A 16,812-nucleotide genomic window follows, 5' to 3' on the forward strand; every position below is an offset into this window, starting at 1 on the left:
CAACAACTGGATTTAGGCCAAATACATACTCCTTTAGAGTACGCAGCAATGCAAGCTCAATTTTGTGCCGTTTTATATATATGAATGAATTTGAAGATCAAGGTAAATTGTACTTAATTTGTCTTCTGGGAGACATGTAGGCTAAATATCTTATTCATAAAATCTTATTCATCATATTCACAAAACATTTTTTTCCTACCAGAGTTCTCCTAAATGGCAAAAAGAATTTTTTCTTAAAACCTATTCACAAAGCTGCTGAGACCAACTTTTACTAGGGAATAAAGAGAAGTCTTAAAGGGTTAGTTCACCCAAAAATGAAAATAATTAATCTTCGGAACACAAATTAAGATATTTTAGTTGAAATCCGATGGTTCCGTGAGGCCTCCATAGGGAGCAATGGACACTTCCTCTTCTCAAGATCCATAAAGGTACTAAAAACATATTTAAATCGGCTCATGTGAGACAGTGGTTCAATATTAATATTATAAAGCGACGAGAATATTTTTGGTGCGCCAAAAAAAAACAAAATAACGACTTATTTAGTGATGGCCGATTTCAAAACACTGCTTCATGAAGCATCAGAGCACAGATGAATCAGTGTATCAAATCTGCTGTTTGGAGCGCCAAAGTCACGTGACTTCAGCTGTTGGCAGTTTGACACGCGATCTGAATCATGATTTGACACACTGATTCATTTGTGCTCCGATGCTTCATGAAGCAGTGTTTTGAAATCGGTCATCACTAAATAAGTCGTTATTTTGTTTTTTTGGCGCACCAAAAATATTCTCGTCGCTTTATAATATTAATATTGAACCACTGAACTCACATGAACTGATTTAAATATGTTTTTAGTACTTTTATGGATCTTGACAGAGGAAGTGTCATTGCTCCCTATGGAGGCCTCACGGAGCCATCGGATTTCAAATAAAATATCTTAATTTGCGTTCCGAAGATTAATGAAGGTCTTACGGGTGTGGAACGACATGAGCGTGAGTAATAAATGACAGAATTTTCCTTTTTGGGTGAACTAACCCTTTAAGCTAAGAGTAAGGGCGGGGCTGACCTCATTGCTATGAATGATGTCAACACGCTTACTAACCATGCACACAGTGATTGGCTGATGAGGGAGGAGTTTCTGTCAGTGATTTAATCATAGAAATATTGTAGAATGAGGTATCATGTTGTCATATACAAATAAAGGTTTTAAAATACAAATGCTGCCATATTCAAATAAAGATTTTAAAATGTTTAAGTGTCACTAATGAAACTAGTATATGTTCAGCTAATTCTCAGCCTCTTCATGTCTGCATCTTGAGAGATTGCAGAAGTCAAGTGACAAATGATGTTTTATAAACAAAGTTTGGGAGGAGCACATTCAAACGGTCTATCTAATCAGCTCAAGAGGAGGTACATATAAATATATACTTGCCGTTTTATCGTAGATTCAAATCTATAAATCAAAATATGTTTTGCATTTATGAAGAAAAGTTTCAGCACCCAAAGCTCTATCGCTATTGCCTCAATGGTGTACAGTGTCTTTTGGTGGATACGGCCATTAGGATTGTTTGTAATTTGGTCTTAGTGACTTAGGAGTCCTCTTGACTACTCCTAATGTTTCACAGATTTAGAAGCTAGTTTTAGCGCTAAAATGTTCTATGAAATACTCTTTAAAAAAATTTAGCAGTCTTAAAATTAGGACTGAAATGGCCATTATTTTAAAGAGTTTGTCCTAAATCGGCAAGTTAGGAGCTACTTTTAGCCTTAAGATGTTTTGTGAATATTACGGCCCCAGATATTTATCTTCATCCTGTTCAAAAGTTTACATCCCCTGGTTCTTAAAGCCAGGGGCGGACTGGCAATTGGGAGCAATCGGCAGCGGCAATAGGCCGCTGGACAATATTGAACTTAAGTGATATTAAACTTCCCTGTATGGAAAAGAGATCTGAATTTTTTTCAAAATGATTTACTGTTTACCATGTGCACCAGCAAAATTACAGTTTCATTGCAGCTTCAAAGCGTTCTACGCGATCCCAGACAGGAAATAAGGGTCTTATCTAGAGAAACCATCGCTCATTTTCTAAAAAAAAAAAGAAGAAACATTTTATTCGTTTTAACCATAAATGCTCATCTTGAACTAGTTTTGAACAAGTTTGAACTAAATTGTCATATATAATATGCAAGTATATAACAACTAGTTCAAACTTTGACCTGTGGAGGGCAGTAATACACTTAGCAGTGTCCACACTGCCGGAATTCTAATAGAGAAGAAGAAGAAAAGAGCTTTTATGGTTAAAACGTACATAATTTTAAAATAATTTTTTTAGAAATGAGCGATGTTTTTTCTAGATAAGACCCTTATTTCTCATCTGGGATCATGTAAAACGCTTTGAAGCTGCACTGAAACTGTAATTTTGACCTTCATCCGTTTGGGGTCCATTGAAGTCCACTATTTGGAGACAAATCCTGGAATGTTTTCATCAAAAACCTTAATTTCTTTTTTCGACTGAAGAAAGAAGGACATTTAAATCTTGGATGACATGGGAGTGAGTAAGTTATCAGGAAATTTTAATTTGAAAGTGAACTACTCCTTCAAAGCATTGTGTTTCCTTCTGGAGCATCAGTGAATGTTTAAACCTTCTGTAATACTTGCGTATGAGTCCCTCGGTTGACCTCAGTGTGAAAAGTTCTCAAAATCATACAGTCACTGCTGTAAAGAGTTCAAATATGCAAAAGATGCTGGAAAACCAAAGAATTTGCAGGACCTGGAAGATTTTTCTGAAGAACGCTGGGCAGTTTAACTGCTCAGGACAAGCAAGGGACTCATTAACAACCATTACAAGACAGTAATTGATCATCCAGGTAACGCCACACGGTATTTAGAATCGAGTTCGATGCAAATTCGAACAGTTCGAACAGAAACGCTTGGCGAATCGGTTCGAATGATCCATTAAAAAGAATCGGTTCAAATGAACGATGTTCACGAATCGGACATCTCCAGCAAGAATGCGCCTGTACCGCCGTGAGAGAGAACAGCTGACACATACACATATCCACGAACAGAGAGGAGTCAAAGGAAACACTCAAAATTCAGTGCTTGTCCCGCCACACATACAGTGACTCACAAACGCACACACACACGCAGTATTTTAACTGCACGACAAGGGTCCCGAAATCCTGAAAATCTTAGAAATTAGGTCAGCCAAATGGATGCAATCTCGTTGCATGGCTTCACACAGACGTTTCTACGTCATTAATTACAGTCTAAACTAACTAAACATCCAAAAGGGACGCTGTGCATATGCGTTTCTTGGGAAAATAGCGAGTTGTCATTAAACAACGTCCCGAGCGCAAGCCAACCTCTGCACACATCAATCATTAAACACACGCTTGCTCACTCACTCACCCAGAATATGAAATTGAAGACGAACATCAGATACTTGACGCACATCTCTCCCCCGGTCAACGCCGCCATCACAGAAGTCTGTCCACACACACACAATACTGAATGAAAGAGTAAAGATCACGCGAGCAGCGTCCGTGTCCCAGTGTCTCGCAGGCGGCTCGCGCGTGCGGCTGTGACTTTAGTGCGTGTAGGGACTGAGTGAGTGGAGCGCGCGCACGAAAAACTCAGGACAGACAAACTCACTGCCTCATTCCTCCTGCCAAAGATCAACTTTGCAATCGTTTTCTGTGTGGCAAAATCGAACGTGCCAAGGGTCAAACACTTTTTTGCATCGATCCAGTTGCTATTTTTGAAGGGTTATTGAAGATCGTCTATACGCTTTATTTTGTTATGCTCGATGGGGTTTTTGTCCGAGCCGAGGAATCTCTTTTTTTATTCATGCATTTTATCTCAGCATCCCCGCGGTCTCTATTCGTTGCGAATTACGTCATGATGGAATGACGTCACCCAGGCAGAGCAGAGCCCAAAGGTTTCTTCCACTCATCAGTGGTTTCTTCTCAGGCATTTTTGAGTGTTGCATAAGATATATTATGTGAACTTTCATGTCTCAAGATTATGCAGGTGTTAATAGGCCCTTTTGTACAAGTGAAATATTAGAAAATATTAATTTGATAATTTTCTATACGAAAAATTTATCTTTCAGCATTAAATTATTCTGAAATAATCTGATAAACTTTAAAATGACCCAGATCTTGATCTTAAAAAATCTTTTTTTTTTTTTTTTTTTGTATTACAGCAACATTTCAGATAGATCATTATGGGATATTTTGTCAAATTTTTTCCATACATTTTTTAAATAAAAAATTCCTGGCCTACTCTTCTCCATGTTTTAATTTAAATTTAAATTAGTTTTAATTTCACATAGTAGAAATAAGAAAAGTGATGTTATATATTTGAAATTTTAATAATATTTCACCATATTATTAAGAGTTTAAGTGCATAAATGTTCCTGAGCTATATATTTCTTTATGCACATAAAGTCTGACTTTAATATACTAGCTAAAGGATACAATTCTAATATGTGGAGCACCATATATATATATATATATTATCTCTTCATCACGGCACCTGTTAGTGGGTGGGATATAGGCCTATTAGGCAGCAATTGAACATTTTGTCCTCAAAGTTGATGTGTTAGAAGCAGGAAAAATGGGCAAGCATAAGGATTTGAGCGAGTTTGACAAGGGCCAAATTGTGATGGCTAGACGACTGAGTCAGAGCATCTCCAAAACTGCAGCTCTCGTGGGGTGTTCCTGGTCTGCAGTGGTCAGTATCTATCAAAAGTGGTCCAAGGTGTCAGAATACACAGTGCATCGCTGTTTGTCACAGTCAGGGTGCCCATGCTGACCCCTGTCCACTGCCAAAAGCACCAACAGTTGACGTGAGCATCAGAACTGGACCATGGAGCAATGGAAGAAGGTGGCCTGGTCTGATGAATCACGTTTTCTTTTACATCACGTGGATGGCCGAGTGCATGTGCGTCTCTTACCTGGGAACACATGGTGCCAGAATGCACTATAAGGCAAGCTGGTGGAGGCAGTGTGATGCTTTGGGCAATGTTCTGCTGGGAAACCTTGGGTCCTGCCATCCATGTGGATGTTACTTTGACACATACCACCTACCTAAGCATTGTTGCAGACCATGTACACCCTTTCATGGAAACAGTATTCCCTGTTGGCTGTGGCCTCTTTCAGCAGGATAATGAACCTGCCACAAAGCAAAAACAGTTCAGGAATGGTTTGAGGAGCACAACAACAGGATTGAGGTGTTGACTTGGCCTCCAAATTCCCCAAATCTCAATCCAATCGAGCATCTGTGGGATGTGCTGAACAAACAAGTCTGATCCATGGAGGCTCCACCTCACAACTTACTGGACTTAAAGAATCTGCTGCTAACATCTTGGTGCCAGATACCACAGCACACCTTCAGGGGTCTAGTGGAGTCCATGCCTTGACGGGTCAGGGCTGTTAAATATATATATATTTTTCACTTATATATCACTTGGGACAGATATACAGGTGCTGGTCATATAATTAGAATATCATCAAAAAGTTAATTTATTTCACTAATTCCATTCAAAATGTGAAACTTGTATATTATATTCATTCATTACACACAGACTGATATATTTCAAATGTTTATTTCCTTTAATTTTGTTGATTATAACTGACAACTAAGGAAAATCCCAAATTCAGTATCTCAGAAAATTAGAATATTACTTAAGACCAATACAAAGAAAGGACTTTTAGAAATCTTGGCCAACTGAAAAGTATGAACATGAAAAGTATGAGCATGTACAGCACTTAGTTGGGGCTCCTTTTGCCTGAATTACTGCAGTTAAGCGCGTGGCATGGAGTCGATCAATCTGTGGCACTGCTCAGGTGTTATGAGAGCCCAGGTTGCTCTGATAGTGGCCTTCAGCTCCTCTGCATTGTTGGGTCTGGCATATTGCATCTTCCTCTTCACAATACCCCATAGATTTTCAATGGGGTTAAGGTCAGGCCAATTAAGAACAAGGATACCATGGTCCTTAAACCAGGTACTGGTAGCTTTGGCACAGTGTAGGTGTCAAGTCCTATTGGAAAATGAAATATGCATCTCCATAAAGTTGGTCAGCAGCAGGAAGCATGAAGTGTTCTAAAACTTCCTGGTATACGGCTGCGTTGACCTTGGACCTCAGAAAACACAGTGGACCAACACCAGCAGATGACATGGCACCCCAAACCATCACTGACTGTGGAAACTTTACACTGGACCTCAAGCAACGTGGATTGTGTGCCTCTCCTCTCTTCCTCCAGACTCTGGGACCCTGATTTCCAAAGGAAATGCAAAATTTACTTTCATCAGAGAACATAACTTTGGACCACTCAGCAGCAGTCCAGTCCTTTTTGTCTTTAGACGCTTCTGACGCTGTCTGTTGTTCAAGAGTGACTTGACACAAGGAATGCGACAGCTGAAACCCATGTCTTGCATACGTCTGTGCGTAGTGGTTCTTGAAGCACTGACTCCAGCTGCAGTCCACTCTTTGTGAATCTCCCCCACATTTTTGAATGAGTTTTGTTTCACAATCCTCTCCAGGGTGCGGTTATCCCTATTGCTTGTACACTTTTTTCGACCACATCTTTCCCTTCCCTTCGCCTCTCTATTAATGTGCTTGAACACAGATCTCTGTGAACAGCCAGCCTCTTTTGCAATGACCTTTTGTGTCTTGCCCTCCTTGTGCAAGGTGTCAATGATCTGTCAAGTCAGCAGTCTTCCCCATGATTGTGTAGCCTACAGAACTAGACTGAGAGACCATTTAAAGGCCTTTGCAGGTGTTTTGAGTTAATTAGCTGATTAGAGTGTGGCACCAGGTGTCTTCAATATTGAACCTTTTCACATTATTCTAATTTTCTGAGATAATGAATTTGGGATTTTCTTAGTTGTCAGTTATAATCATCAAAATTAAAAGAAATAAACATTTGATATATCAGTCTGTATGTAATGAATGAATATAATATACAAGTTTGACTTTTTGAATGGAATTAGTGAAATAAATAACCTTTTTGATGATATTCTAATTATATGACCAGCACCTGTATATTTTCTTATTATATAACATGTTTTTCATATCCTTGAAAACCAACAAAAACTGTTGCAATGGTAAAAGAACATACAACTTGGACTAGGTTCATAAGTAAATCAATCTTCTGTTGTTGTTTTTTAATGCATTTATAAAGTTGTCCATTTTCCTATTCAGTCTCTTTTATTTGGATATATTAATATCTTGTTGGGCTTATGATGTTTGTTTACCTTTGTTCAAATGACTTTTACAGCATTGTGTTGGGCTGCCACTTAAAGGGTTAGTCCACCCAAAAATGAAAATTATGTCATTAATGTCTCACCTTCATGTCGTTCCAAATCCGTAAGACCTCCGTTCATCTTCGGAACACAGTTAGATTTATTTTTGATTTAGTCCGAGAGCTTTCTGTCCCTCCATTGAAAATGTATGTACTGTGCACTGTCCATGTCCAGAAAGGTAATAAAAACATCATCAAAGTAGTCCATGTGACATCAGAGGTTCAGTTAGAATTTGTTGAAGCATCGAAAATACATTTTGGTCCAAAAATAACAAAAACTAGTCATGTGGTTCATGACTCCGCAGTGACGCTGCTGATGTGTTATCTAGTGCGCCCGAGCTTCGTTTACAGTCTGAGGGAGACGCACACTGTATTCAAGCTATTCTACATTGTTAGTATTTTGGTATTGCTATATTTTTTAAAATGGTGCGTAAGTGTGCATGTCGCGGATGTCCTAATCGCCAAAAACATCCACGGCGACATAAAAGTGCATTACCAATGCCGACAGATGAAAGGATTCAATGGAATCAATTCAATGGAAAGGACTTTATTCAATGCTGAATAAAGTCGTAGTTTTTGTTATTTTTGGACCAAAATGTATTTTCGATGCTTCAAAAAATTCTAACTAACCCACTGATGTCACACGGACTACTTTGATGATGTTTTTATTACCTTTCTGGACATGGACAGTATACCGTACAAACATTTTCAATGGAGGGACAGAAAGCTTTCGGACTAAATCTAAAATATCTTAAACTGTGTTCCGAAGATGAACAAAGGTCTTACAGGTGTGGAACGACATGAGGGTGAGTAATAAATTAATGTCAAATGTGTCCAGTGTGGGTCCTGAACATATCCTTGATATGTTGTTTTCTCCAGCGAGTCAGGGGTCGATAAATAAAGGTAGCGGAAAAAGAACGCACAGAATATGATGAATGCGTGGAGTTCATGTGAACATGCTCTGAATATGCAGTTGGTCAATTGGTTTTTCCAACAATTAATTTGTCAGTGTCAGAGACGAGTTACATCACACAGGCTGTGAACTTACTGCATATGCTGCAGCTTGTGTGCGTGTGTGTGCTGTTTGGCTTGGCACTAATGTCCTCTGTTGGTTTGTCTTATCTGTCTTCACTGCCAGACTAATCCTTCAGTTCCTCTAATGCCCAGACTTCCTCCTATTGTCCACACTTAATGAGTTTGAAAACGGAAATCACACCATCCCTCCCTCTTTCGTTCTTATAAAGCGGTTGTTTTCATCTAGACTGGGTCCCAGTCATGTCTTCAGAATTGTGAGACACTGGATAGGTTAGACCTTGCACAGCAAAGCGCTTCAGAGAACCTGTTGGTGGGAGCCTACAGCTGGGCAGAGGTCAAAGGTAACAGGTGCCACTGAATATTTGTCTGGATCTCTGGTGCCTATGATTTTTTCAAATTTTTGAATAAGCGAGTCTGAAGCTGTGCACTGTGTTTAAAGGTAATGTTTTGCTATTTAACCATGTGTGAAAATATACTATGCATGTTCGTGAATATGTTGCTTAATTTTTCCCATCCTAAGTTCATGCTCTTTCTGTGCCATCTGGAAATACGTGACTTGTGTAAAACTCTCTGACAGATTTGTAGGGGCTCAGAGATTTCTTTGTTTCTCACTTCCAGCTCAACCTTCGCTTTGACTCATGCTATTTGTTTCACTAAATTTAACCCTCACATGCTCACTATTGTTGATGGCCAGTTTAAAAAAAGGGTACAGTGCCTAGACATTGAAATGCATTACCTACTGTGTGCTTTCTAGGGTGGTTCAGGTGATTACTGGGCTAAATCTCTCAGGATTTCTTCTTTTTCTTTAATCAGATGGAGTCGTGCAGATGGAAAGGATGGAGCAGAATCCTGTGGGTTTTCGTCTTGAATTTTTCAGGTGAGAGTTTGTGCATGTTTGTGCATGATTGTGCCTGTTTGCGTTTCCTCCTGTCTGTTGGTTTGATTTTTTTAAAAAGAAATTAATACATTTATTTAACAAGGACACATTAAGTAGATCAAAAGTGACAGTAAAGACATAGATTTCAAATAAATGTTGTTTTTTAAGATTTTCTATTCATCAATAATAATGTATATACATTTATTATATAATAAATGTATCATGGTGTCCACCAAAGAAATAAGCAGCACAACTGTTTTTAACATGAATATAAATAAGAAATGTTTCTTGAGTAGCAAATCAGCATATTAGAATGATTTCTGAAGGATCATGTGACACTGAAGACTGGAGTAATGATGCTGAAAATTCAGCTATGCATTAGAGGAATAAATTGCATTTTAAAATTGTAATACTATTTCACAATATTACTGTTTTTACTGTATATTTAATCAAATAAATGCAGCCTTGGTTGCAAAAATCTTCTGACTCCAAACATTTGAATGATAGTTATGCCACTTTGATTTAAAGCTAGCATGCAAGAGCTTAACTCTCTTACCCTCTTTGTTCTGTAGGTTTTGTGACTGTCGAGGGATCTGGTCGCTGTAGTCTGTTTAGCCGGCAGCATATACACACATTTGACGGTGTGATTTATGAGTTCCCTGGAGACTGCAGCTATATGCTGGCGGGAGACTGCCAACACAGAAGCTTCTCCATACTGGGTAAAAGCCTGTCAGACACACACACAAACACACACAAACAGTTTTTCATGAATTAAACAAGCAATGGCAAAGTTTGTACAATGTCAAGATGATAAAATGCCTTCTTGTGTCTGTGTGTTTACATCTAGCCGATTTCTCTCATGGAAAGAGGAAAGGAGTGACTTTGTTTCTGGGAGAATTCTTCGAGCTTCACCTCTCTGTTGATGGAATGCTGTCACAAGGAGCAGAGAGGTACAAACTGTAAATTTCGTACACTCTTAAACATAAAGGTTTTTCTTTGGCATCTGTTGTTCCACCTTCAACATCCATGAAAACTTTCCATTCAACAAAAGGTTCTTTATAGTGGAAAAATGTTCTTTAGATTATTAAATTGTTCTTCAGACTAACAAAATGTTTATTTTAAGAACTGTTCATTTAAAGGTTCAGTGGGGAACCAAAAATGGTTCTTCTATATAAGCGAAACCTAGCTTGACTTCATCATACTCATATTCTAGGCAGAACTTCCCGTCCAAAAAATGTTGTGGGCGGGGTTCGAGCTGGCACCCAGGCTAAGCGAAACCCACCTTTTAGAACCTTTTAATTTTTGTGGTCAAAATATAAAGGAAATATACGGAAGAGGATTAGGGCCAAGCAATAATAAAAAAATAAAACCATCTCGAGATTAAAGTTGTTAAATTTTGAGAAAAAACTCGTTACATTTCGAGAAAAAAAGTCGAGATAAAATATTGAGAATAAACTCATTATATTACGAGAAAAAACTCGTTAAATTTCGAGAAAAAAATCTAGATAAAATGTTGAGAATACACTCATTAAATTACAAGAAAAAAACTCGTTAAATTTCGAGAAAAAAGTCGTTAAATTATGAGAACAAATTCGTAATTTAACGAATTTGTTCTTGTAATTTAACAACTTTTCCCCGTAATTTAATGACTTTTTCTCGTAATTTGATGACTTTTCTCAACATTTTATCTCAACTTTTTTCTTGAAATGTAATGAGTTTTTTTCTCACAATTTAATGAGTATATTCTCAACATTTTATCTCGACTTTTTTCTCGAAATTTAACGAGTTTTTTCTCGTAATTTAACGAGTTTATTCTCAACATTTTATCTCGACTTTTTTCTCGAAATTTAACAACTTTAATCTCGAGATGGTTTTATTTTTTTATTATTGCTTGGCCCTAATCCTCTTCCATAAAAATACTTATGGCTTGCTCAAGTAATTTCAATGGAACTGAGTTTCACATTTTTTGAAAATGAGAATATGGACTATTCTACACTGAAAAAAATGGTGTTGGATTTTTTTACAATTTTGACTTTATTTTGAAATTACAAAGATATGGCAACGGCAGTAATTAAACATGAATGTTTGTAGTGAAAGTATGTATTTTGTAGTATTTTCTTATAACACATATACTAATAATCTTTGTTTTATTTACAACTTTGATTTTTTTTTTAAAGTGAATTATCCTTATTTTATTTTTGAGGAATTCAAAATTATGTAGAATATTCCCTTCTTTTAGGAATACCATTCTTTTGGGATTTTTATATGCATTATACTTTATATGTATTATATCACTATTGCAGCAAATTAGCTCAAAAGAAATATGAATAATGAATCATAACTCGGTATGATTAATTATAAATATTTGAATCAGTTAATCAAATTAACTTGATGTAGCTGAATTAATATTACAATCAATTAATCTGTTCGGCCAGCGAACATTGATCGTATTGATCGTCTATAAACTTTTCAAGAAGGATATTTACAGAAAAATATTGCTTTCTTAGCACGTAGCTGTGATCGAATCATTATCAGGGACATGGGTTTTATAAGCAGACCAGAATCAACTCGCAAGAGTGTGCACACAAGTTCCCTTTCGATACTTCACTCGTACTGCGTATGGGGAAAAGTCTCCCTTTTTCCCCGTCACTGAAGCCTTTTTCAATAACGCAGTGTAACTGCATCGTCATTGGTCCACTCATAGACACGTCGTTGAACCAATGATGGCGCGGCATAGCTGCGCGGCCTATGGCGAGAGAGCGCGTGAACTTTCCCGCCGAAATGGGCGGGGCAAAGGGCTATATAAGCAGGCGTTTCGCCATAGGATTTCAGTCCTTTCTCCTTCAGCGACGATAACGCATCTCTTCGCTGATCTCCGCCTGAAGCCTGAGGAAGCTCGCCGCCTTCAGAAGCTCCCGCCGCCGTCTGAAGAGGCCCCGCAGCGGACCCAGCTGAACTCGCCGGTCGGACACAGCGCCGGCGCCCTCGCTGACTGCCGCCCCGAGCGCCGTCCTCGAGACGCCCGCCTCCCGCTCCCGGCCGCCTTCTCAGCGTGTCTCCTGCCGCCATCCGGCGCGCCCTTGAGAGTTTCTCCCGCGGCTTCTGCCGTTCTAAAAGAGCGTTCCTCCAGCGGTTCTACCGCTCTAAAAGAGCTTCCGCGGCCCTCGCCGCTCTAAAAGAGCCCCCACAATCGCCGTTATAACGGCGGCGGCGTTGCTGTAAATGCCGCGCCACTCCTGTGGCACGTGCAGAGCCCCTCTGCATGACAACGACGGACACAGCGAGTGTGTCGCGTGCCTGGGCAAGTCCCACGCCGACGGCGCGCTCGCTGGAGCCTCATGCCCGCACTGCGAGAGCATGAGCCTCGGTTCTCTGTAGAGCGACTCGGCGCCCGGTGTCGTGCGAGCTCACGCCGGCCCAGCCCCCGTGTGCCTCGCCTTCTCCCTCTAGAGAACAATCTCCCGTCCTGTTCTCCCGACCAGAGCAGCGTCCCTCTGCAGATGCAAGCGACCTCGTCTCGTTTGGAGGATCTGACGAAGAGCCCGACGACTCCATGTCTCTTGCGGCTTCTGAAGCGGAAGGATGGGCTGGCGAGCCGGATGAACCCGCTCCCCCGCCTCCTCTGGAGCCCATTGAACACGGCCAGGGTATGGATGCCGAGCTCTTCCGCATCCTATCCAGAGCGGTGGAGGAGTTAGACCTCGACTGGGCCCCGCCGGAGGAGCCATCACGCGGCCGCCTGGATGAGTGGTTCCTGCCAGGCCGTCGCCAGCGTTCCGCTCCGTTTCTTCCTCACTGCTGTCGACGGCGCAGAAGAAAAGGGCTCATGGCGATCTTCCAGGTGTTCCAGGCTAAACTCCTCCGCTCCCTGGACGAGTCCGGCACTTACGTACCTGCCTTCAAGGATCTCCGCAGCGCCACCGATCTAGCCCTGCGGGCCACGAAGGCCACTGCCCAGGCCATTGGGCGTTCCATGGCCAGCCTGGTTGTGCTTGAGCGCCATCTTTGGCTCAACCTTACGGAAATTAAGGACCTGGATAAGACGGCCTTTCTGGACGCCCCAGTCTCCCCTTCCGGTCTTTTTGGGCCAGCGGTGGATAGCTTCACCGAGCGCTTCACAGCAGCGCAGAAGTCGTCTCAGGCCATGAGACACTTTCTGCCCAAGCGCTCCAGCTCCGCGTCTGCTCCCAGCCGCCCCAGGACTGCGCCGGCTCAGCAGACCAAGCCTGCACCATCTGCCTCTCAAGCAGCACCGCCTAAGGAGCATCGTCAGCGCCCTCGCCCTGCTAAGCGCCAATCCTCCTTCCCGAGACGCCAGGGACCCCGGCCCAAGATTGTGCTGGACCCGGTGACTCCGAAGACGTCCTGATCCAATAGAAGGAAGGAAGAGGGTCGGGGAATGTCTCGTTACGACCGGACCACCCCTAAAGCTCCCTCGTGCAGTCTCCCCTCCGCCTCGTTTAAACCCGGGCGCGGGAGAATTGCTCTGAGTTGTAACTGGGCCCACACTTGTTGCGCCCAAACAAAACACTGTTTTCACGGCGAACACTATTTTACTTCCTCAAAAAGAGAGCAAATTTCCTCTTCCACCCCCTTCGGTGCATGGCCCCCTTCCCAGCGGCCTATCACTCGACATCATTCAACCCCTTGTCACTCGGGCCGAGGCCTGGCAGGCCATCCCCGACGTGTCAAGTTGGATCCTAGGGATCATAAAGCAGGGCTACTCGCTCCAATTTGCACGACGGCTCCCACGCTTTGGAGGGGTGCTTCAAACCTTGGTGAACCCGGACGACGCCCCTGTCCTCCGGGCCAAGGTCATGACTTTACTGAAGAAAGGGGCTATAGAAATAGTTCCCCCTTCAGAAAGCGAGTCAGGCTTTTACAGCCGTTACTTTCTGGTCCCCAAAAAGGATGGCGGCCTCAGGCCCATCCTAGATCTCAGACTTTTGAACCGCTCCCTCATGAGACGGAAGTTCAGAATGCTGACGTTGAAGCAGATCCTCGCACAGATTTGTCACGAGGACTGGTTCTGCTCGCTGGATCTGAAAGATGCATATTTTCACATCCAGATAGCCCCCCCTTCACAGACGATTCTTGAGATTCGCATTCGAGGGAGTGGCGTACCAATACACGGTCCTGCCCTTCGGGCTGTCTCTGGCTCCTCGCACTTTCACCAAGTGCATGAACGCGGCGCTTTCCCCTCTGAGACAGATGGGAATCCGGGTTCTGAATTATCTCGACGATTGGGTCGAGCTGGAACACCACAGATCCGTACTCCTCAGCCATTTGCAATGCCTGTGTCTCAGGGTCAACTTAGCCAAGAGCTCACTGCTCCCCAGACAACGCATTTCGTTTCTGGGGGCAGTTTTAGACTCAGTCCGCATGGCGGCGGTGGTCTCGCCAGAGCCATCTCCATATCAACTGCCTCGAAATGTTGGCAGTGATGAAAGCCCTGCAAGTTTTCCAGGCTCACTTGACGGGACGCCACATCTTAGTCCAATCGGACAGCATGACTGTGGTGTCATATATAAATCACCAGGGCGGTCTTTGGTCCAGCCGCTTATGCGCTCTGGCGAAACGTCAGTCATGTACATTAGGGTTTTATGTTACATCTTCTGTTGTTTAGTGAATGTTTATTGCATTATTTAAGTGTTGTGGGTTACCATGATGGTGTTTTGCGTTTGCGTGAATGACTCTTTGCACCTTCTTTATATTAGTATATATACTTGTGATGAACTCTGATTCTTCATGTGGCTTTCTCTTTTACCATCTGCATTATTATGATGCTTGTCAGTATATGTTAAAGGTACAAAACATATTTTAGTAGTAATGTGCATTGTTGACTTTATTGGTTTACATTCAAATTTTAAATTACAGATAATTTAAATGACAGATTTATACTGTAAAATGTACAGTTTGTTCTGTAAATGTTTACACAGTTTTTCTGTATTATTCTGGCAACCACAGCTCTCAAAATTTAGTAAAAACTACAGAATTTTTTTTACAGTGAGGGGAATGAAACAATGGAAAGGGTAAATTAACAATTGCTGGACTAATCATCAGTTTCAATACTATAAAGCACCTTTGTTAACAAAGGGGTTCAAAATCTTAATACTAAATCGCCATTTAGTGTTCAAACGATACTTGCAAATGCCTTAGCTGTCCGGATCTGCAGGCTCAGGAGAAATCCTGGATGGTTCAGTCCGCTGGCATGGAAGTTGTAATCAATATCTTCTGCTTTGAATGAAGAAATTATGACTATGGAAGTAAATTAATGCCAAATGTTTTTGAAATAAAAAGCTTGTTGAATTGCTCTAACTGAAAAAAAAATATGCATTACATTAGCTGTACTTGCATTTAGATGCACTGTATTTTTAAGGCTTGCATTTTTATGGGATGAAATTCAACACAGTCATATATTTAAGCTGTGAATATTTCAATTAAAAATATTTCACACACATTTTCATTATTAAAAATTAAATAATTCATATTCACATTTCAGATTTCACTTCCAAGATATTTATTCTGTTTAAAAATACAACCTATAAAATTCGACTAGCAATTTTCAGTCCATTTTATTTCACTTTACAAATTCGCTTCCACAAATTCAGTGGCTCAAATTCGGCAGAAAATTCAACATTTCACATCCGGGAACTGCAGGAAGAGCAGTAGAGTGCCGATGCATCATCTCTATCTGCTGTTAGTCTTCTTCGCCAGCAGGTGCCGCTAGCGGCTGTTTAGGAAGACCAAAGCAACACTAGTAAGTCATTCATTCATAAAAACGGATTTACAGAATTAGAGCAAGCGGTAAGTGAATGTGTGATGATTATCAGGGCCAGTATAAATGCAGAAAAGCTGATAAAGACACAAAAGCTGCATTTATGTTTAATTCAGTGTATTTACGCTTACTTTCCCTGTGTAGCTACAGCTTTCTGTACAGTGAACAAGATAACGTTATTGCCCGATGCTGGTGTATAGATCAAACGTTAAATCTGAGATAGACATATATTTTTCTCTGTTGTTTAGTTTCCTTAACTTTGTATCGCAGCGCTGTGTTGTAATACTAGGGCTTCCCTCATCCGTCATAGCTGCCATCAGGACATATAAACTCTTAACACAGCTTAATGGACTCGTACAGTGATATAAAAGACCAAACTCGCACCTCATTTGTGATGTAGGTTAGACTATATAGGCTCCAAGAAAGCAGATACTGGCATAAAGTTGATTTGACGCTGAACGTTTGATTATGATACTCGCAAATTTAGGGACCGTCTCTAAAGTTACGACATTCTGTATTCACGTTTCTACCTTCTACCAAACTCTTGTAGACACACATGCACATATACATATTCAAACACACCCCACTCAAAGTACATGCATATATACTATTTCTTTTTTTTTTTTTTTACACGTTCATCACACAATTTTTTTTTTACTTTGTTCATTTTTTATTTTACCTGATCATAGATTATCCTGCTTATACAAATTTTAAATTAAATTTAGAAATAAAATTCACTAAGTAGAACTAATTGTGTGATGAATGTGTAAAAAAAGAAAAAGTATATGTGCATGTACTTTGAGTTGAGTGTGTTTGAATA

The 16,812-nt window shown here is 40.8% G+C and overlaps 2 protein-coding genes across 3 annotated transcripts in view; one reads left to right on the forward strand and one right to left on the reverse strand.

Annotated features, from left to right (window-relative positions):
• The window catches only part of cd9a (CD9 molecule a), a 20,706-nt gene extending 16,861 nt beyond the window's left edge, over positions 1 to 3,845 (reverse strand). The window contains exon 1 of the mRNA XM_067389974.1: positions 3,404 to 3,845. Coding sequence (XP_067246075.1) covers positions 3,404 to 3,472 — 69 coding nt within the window. The 5' untranslated portion in view covers positions 3,473 to 3,845. The remainder of the gene's footprint in view (positions 1 to 3,403) is intronic.
• A 4,711-nt stretch (positions 3,846 to 8,556) lies between these two features.
• vwf (von Willebrand factor) overlaps positions 8,557 to 16,812 on the forward strand; it is a 64,620-nt gene continuing 56,364 nt past the window's right edge. Inside the window, exons 1-4 of one of the 2 annotated variants that reach the window (XM_067389978.1) lie at positions 8,557 to 8,678; positions 9,151 to 9,214; positions 9,787 to 9,933; positions 10,062 to 10,164. In XM_067389978.1, coding sequence (XP_067246079.1) covers positions 9,151 to 9,214; positions 9,787 to 9,933; positions 10,062 to 10,164 — 314 coding nt within the window. In that variant the 5' untranslated portion in view covers positions 8,557 to 8,678. Of the gene's footprint in view, positions 8,777 to 9,150; positions 9,215 to 9,786; positions 9,934 to 10,061; positions 10,165 to 16,812 lie in introns of both variants that reach the window. The other variant, XM_067389977.1, reaches the window with a different exon arrangement.

Source organism: Chanodichthys erythropterus, chromosome 7 (genome assembly GCF_024489055.1).
Source record: "Chanodichthys erythropterus isolate Z2021 chromosome 7, ASM2448905v1, whole genome shotgun sequence".
Classification (NCBI taxonomy): domain Eukaryota; kingdom Metazoa; phylum Chordata; class Actinopteri; order Cypriniformes; family Xenocyprididae; genus Chanodichthys; species Chanodichthys erythropterus.